At 37.9% G+C, this 5,619-nt stretch overlaps 1 protein-coding gene across 1 annotated transcript in view; it reads left to right on the top strand.

The window, feature by feature from the left end:
- LOC112689624 (ski oncogene) overlaps positions 1-4,723 on the top strand; it is a 54,284-nt gene extending 49,561 nt beyond the window's left edge. The window contains exons 2-6 of the mRNA XM_025563420.1: positions 2,844-3,103; positions 3,376-3,619; positions 3,739-3,826; positions 3,916-4,094; positions 4,332-4,723. Of these exons, the coding sequence (XP_025419205.1) occupies positions 2,844-3,103; positions 3,376-3,619; positions 3,739-3,826; positions 3,916-4,094; positions 4,332-4,604 (1,044 nt within the window). The 3' untranslated portion in view covers positions 4,605-4,723. The remainder of the gene's footprint in view (positions 1-2,843; positions 3,104-3,375; positions 3,620-3,738; positions 3,827-3,915; positions 4,095-4,331) is intronic.
- The last annotated feature ends 896 nt before the right edge of the window (positions 4,724-5,619 follow it).

The raw sequence follows: 5,619 nt of genomic DNA, 5'->3' as shown, positions 1-5,619 counted from the left end.
CCGCCACCGCCACGCGTGTATAGACGTTGCGCTGCGTACCCTAGCCCGCCGAAGCGGTACACGCTGGGCCCGCCGCAGCTTCACGTCGCCGCCGTCTGCAAGGAACGTCTGGACGTGACGTCACCGCCAGACGGATCAATACGCCACCCCGGGGTTCGATCGTCGTACACCCGTTATTATATCCCTGGCGCGCCGTGGCGTGTGCGTATACAGCGCGGGCTAAATGTTGCGTTTCATGGTGTACGCGCGCGCACGCCAGACCTTCGAGCGAACGTCTCTACCGACCACCGCGACTCTTACGCCGACGCCGATCGCGAGCTAATGCGCGCGACATGTTTCTAATACCTATGTATTATACCGTTTTATTATGTTATCGGTATTTTTTCGTTGGCCACGATAATAGCACACGTACATTCTAGCGTACACCGCGTAACGACCGCCGTTCTCAGAAATTCTTTCCGGGTCTGCTCGACGACGCACACCATCATCGCTCTGTACCACGTGTTTACGGAAGCTCCAGACACTCCGGTTCACACCCCGTGCGTCGATGGGGGTAGCGGAACGGCCGTCGTCTCGAACTTGTGTTGCTGTCGAACGCGCTTTTCGTCGGATTAATAACATTGGTCTTCGGGTTTACCGTTTTCCGTTCGTTCGCTTTTCGCAATCCTTTCCGTTTTCCGCTCACCTTCTACATGGTACTCGACTCACACCTAGCCGTGTGTGTGTGTGTGTGTGTGTGTGTAGTAATATTATGTGCCGCCTTCAAGACCACACCCCTTATTGATTCTACTGCTCGAAGTGCCGTTAAGCCAATTTTTCTCTCTTTAGTCGGGTTTGTGGTGATGCCACTGCCGCCGCAACCATCGTTTCACGTCAACGACAACGGTGTATTTCATCGAAATCGATTTTCTCGCTCGTACCACCGTCGTGTTTGACCTGTTTCCGATGAAGTGTTGGTAAAACATGGGATACAAATAGTAACTACTTATTTATATTTTTTATGAAAATTACGTTGCTCACGTCAATATATCGTTGTTATACTAACAAGATGCAATAATATATAGATTTAAAGCTGTTGTAGTTGAGCGTTTGTAAGTTGTTACAGTGTTAAGTGCAATATTGTCAGCAATACAAAAATTGTGTTGTTAAAAACGTATAATATTTGTTGTTTTGTATTGTTATACCATTGTGTATGTTTCGGAAATTGTGTATGCATTTGACGATCTTATCAGAAAGAAAAAATACCGATAAAATATACATAATATTATTCATAAAGATCGTTATCTAAAATTTAATATGTATAATATTATAATACGCCATCGCTCAATTTACTTCGTTCGTGTCCTTATCGAGCCATTTGTTCGTGTCGTTTGACACTTTCATCGAAAACGTTTTTTTCCCTGTATATCATTAAAATTGTGCGCCACAGGCATCAAAAACGAATGCAACAGTAAAACATGCACGTGTTATTTTTCATGTATTATTCTCCATATTATTTACCGGAACGTATTTATTTAGTTTAAAAAGGAAAATGCAAATGTTCGTAGTCGAAATTCATGGTACGGCTTATGTTGGTTGCGCGTATTGTATTTTATGTTGGAAATGAAATGAGATTAGTGGGAGGTCATACCGATACTTTTACCTTGACCATTAGCGTTCCATGTACGGGATTGTTGCATAATATGTATGAAGTATAAATTGCGGAATTGATGTGGAATGGGTTCGTGTAAAATTTTAAATAAATACCGTCTAACGAACAATTTTTAATATGCGATTACAAAGATGTTTTTTATGTACGATCAGTACTATAAACGAAGTCGGTTTGTATAAAACGATCTTGCACCGCGCTGCAGAGGAATATTGTTTATTGCGTTTTATTGCACGCGGAAAACGGTGTTCTCTTCTTTTAATTTTTCATAAACTATGGAATAATAAAAGCCACAGTAAAAAAGCCCGTCGTCTTCTTCAATTATTGCACTCTGGTATTATTGTATACCATAACGACTATTAACGATTCGATTCCGGTCCGACTACAATATAATAATTTTGTATAACTATCAGTTCGTAATCACTCAACCGAAAAAATAATAGCAGAAAATCTTATTATAATTATTATTATTTCTTTTATTGTAAGTAAAAATATAATAAAAATAATAATAATTATTAATAAAAATGCGTGTCATGTCTGATTAACTGTCGCTTCCATCACCAATACATTTTTATACAAAACTAAATTCATTTTAAGTCTGGTGTGGTGTTGCATATATCACGTTCAAGTGTACCTCGAGCATATATGCTAGTATACTAGAGATATCAGCAAAACTTAATATAAAATCTCTGACGTCGTCAAACCGAATTCGGTTCGCGGACGCGTCTTTTTTCGCACTTCTCACCGCCGCGTCCTATAGACGGAAGGTGCAATCGAAAAGATTGCCTATTGCCGTTTGTCCGTCCACCGTCCTGTTGTGTGTGAACGATCTTTGGAATATGATTGCATCGCACTAACGATAATAATTTGCATTTCACGTAGAGCACATATTATAATAACACGTTAGCTTATATCGTAACAAAATCACAGTCGTGCGGTATCCGATTGTCAGTTTAGCATGTATTCTGGTCGTGGTGACAAATGTTGGTGTAGAGGGTGACAGGGATAGTAATAAAAGCATTTGAGATATCGAAAAATTCGATACACCGACGGACTATGATAAAATTGTCTCAACTTGATGCGTATAAACACTATACGTACATTTATGGTGAAAAATATTACAACCATTGTTTTTTGTTTTTTGTTTTATAAAATTATCTTTTGTGCTCATGGTCGTTTGATTTTCTGCTTGCAGTTGATGGACCTAGTGCCCGTCTCGTGTACGGTACGTCCGTCTAGGGCCGAGACTCCGCCGCCGTCGCTGAAAAGGACCAAGCTGGAGGACGCGCCGGCGATGGCCACGGCCGCTTACTATTCCGCTATGAGCATGACGCCGGGGCTGCCCAACTACATGATGGACCCATTCCAGTATTTCTACAGTGCGTGGGTCCCGCCGCCGGCCACCATGTACCATTTGAACAGTCCTCACCATCACATGTACAACAGGAACGACAGGTACACCACCGTGTCACATTTACCGTAGCTGGGGTTTTCGTAACGATAGCCCATATGGGGGGGGGGGGGAGAAATAGGGATCCGGGCGCTTGGCAATTAATCTGGTTAAGTCGGCGACGCACCGATTGCTTCGATAAAAGTATTTTTCTCAAAACACACGCGCTTGAGAACAGCACTGCATTTACGCCATTTCGTGCGTGTATAAAAAAAAACCTATCTCGCCCAATTCGTACGCGATTTTCCAATCGAATTACCTTTTTCTGATTTTCCAGCTTGATCAAAAGAGAAAGACCTCCGCGGCTCGTGGACCCACAGAAAGTCATATCACATACGCAGTCCGAACAATTCGGTAGGAGTTTTCAACCGAACGTCGCGTTGGCGCCGCCGACGAAACATAACGGCAACGTCAGCGACGCAAACATCCTAGGTCACCATCACCACCATAACAACAACAACAACAACAACAACAACAGCAGCAGCAACAACAACAATAACAACATGCCCAAAATACCGATGGTAAGAACGATATTATGACAGCCGTGCGTATAGGCAGCACATCGTGCATGACCGTAAAGTTGTTTTTGACTTTTTTTTCTCTTTACTCACACCGCGCTTTCGACGATTGTGAATTACAGGTGAAATTCAAAGACAAGGACGATCACGGACAGGAACAAAAGGACACTATGCAAACCCAAGAGTCCGAAAGGAGGTACAACAGTGTCGGTGAGTTTATCCACAATCCTTTTTATTCGTTTTTCTCTCCATCCCTATTCTGTACATTGACCGTTGTCTTTTTTGCTATTTTTTTACAGCCGCTAGTGTGATGGAACAAGTGGCTGCGGTGTTGGACGCTTTGAGTGACGCCAAGGAGACGACACGGCAGCAAGTAATCGGATTAGTCGAGCGGATTGCCCTACGACTGGAAAAAGTCGAATCGAAAAATCAGCAACTTGTCCGAGAAAATGAACTGCTTAAAGACCAATTGAACTCGGTGAGTTGACCATGCGAAAAATCGTTAAACACAAATGCACTTCTATAATACTATAATAAAATATAATATCTCGCTTTCTCGTCGCATTCTATTTCCCCGTGTTTTTCCTCTCCATGTATGTGTGTTATTTTTTTTCAAATTTTAAACATTATCCATTTTATCGTTACAACTGTGTCAAAAATTCTTACGTTCTTACTTTTTATTGTCTATTGTTTTTGACATTTGATTGCTTTGCAGAAAAGGCATATGAACAAAAAAGATCCGTTGGTAGTTGAGGACTGTTCCATGATCAAACGGGAGGACAGAGGCAGTGGCATTGACGAAGAGCATTGTGGATCTAACAGTTTTCCGTTGACGAATAAGAGATGTAGTCCAGTTTCTGTCATAACTTCACCCTCTTGTCAGCCGAAATCACCTCCACCTCATACATTGCAGTCTGTTACCATGGCCGCCACTACTACTACCATTACAGCCACCTCAGTGTTGATCAAATCGGAATCCATCGACTGACTATCATAATTATCGCTTGTTGAATAATTATTATTATTTTATAATATAATATTGCTACCACCGACAATTGATCTCTCCCCTGAAAAAATCTAAAAGTAAAATAATAATAATATATATTATATATATATATATATATATATATATATATTTTAATCATACGAGCTTTATATAATACTTATTCAGTACGAATATATGTTTACAAAATATTATTATTATTATTATTATTATTATTACCTTTTACTATTGTGTATCAAACAATATTATTTTGTTGAATTCTCTTGTGTAAATACTCTAATTTAAATAATTGTTAATTTGATTTTCTTAATTTTCTGACAAATTTCTTTATTTTTTTCTTTTCTTTTCTTCTTTTTTGTTATGAATTTTTAGCGTAGGTTTATTTTTATTTATTTAAACTTTTTTTGTTATACATTTTAAATTATTTATGTTGAAATATGCTGTGCCAATTTTTTGTTTTGTTTCATTGATAAGTTAGACTTATTATATAAAGAGAAGAAAATAAATGTTCAAAGTTTTACTTTGAAAAAAAAATAATTATGCATTGTTAAGGAAGGAGCTTAATTTAAATACTTGGTTTTCCAATACGACTGGACATTTTTAATTCATGACATTTCTTTAAAACATTAAGATATTTTAACAATTGTACCTTCTCTAAATTATACCGATTTGTAAATTAACTTAATTATTTAAAAACAACACCATGTCGAGAAAATTAAATATAACACTTATTTAATAGTTTGGAAAAAATCAACATTCCTAGTTTTTTCCATAATATATTATAATTTGCATACATGTTACATATGATATCACACTAAATATTGATAATAATAATAATAATAATGAAAGAAGCAATTGCGTATAAAAAATTATTTATACATTTCCTAATAATTTTAGATTGATAGATAGACATTAATAACTTTACGACAAAGTAGAAATAAGTATTATGTTTTTTAAATGTATTAATGTATTTAATAAAAATTATTATTATAATTTAAAC

Source organism: Sipha flava, unplaced genomic scaffold, assembly GCF_003268045.1.
Source record: "Sipha flava isolate LNK unplaced genomic scaffold, YSA_version1 45_pilon_pilon, whole genome shotgun sequence".
In the NCBI taxonomy this organism is placed as follows: Eukaryota; Metazoa; Arthropoda; class Insecta; order Hemiptera; family Aphididae; genus Sipha; species Sipha flava.
Note: the sequence above shows the minus strand (reverse complement) of the source record. Positions and strands in the feature narration are given on the sequence as shown.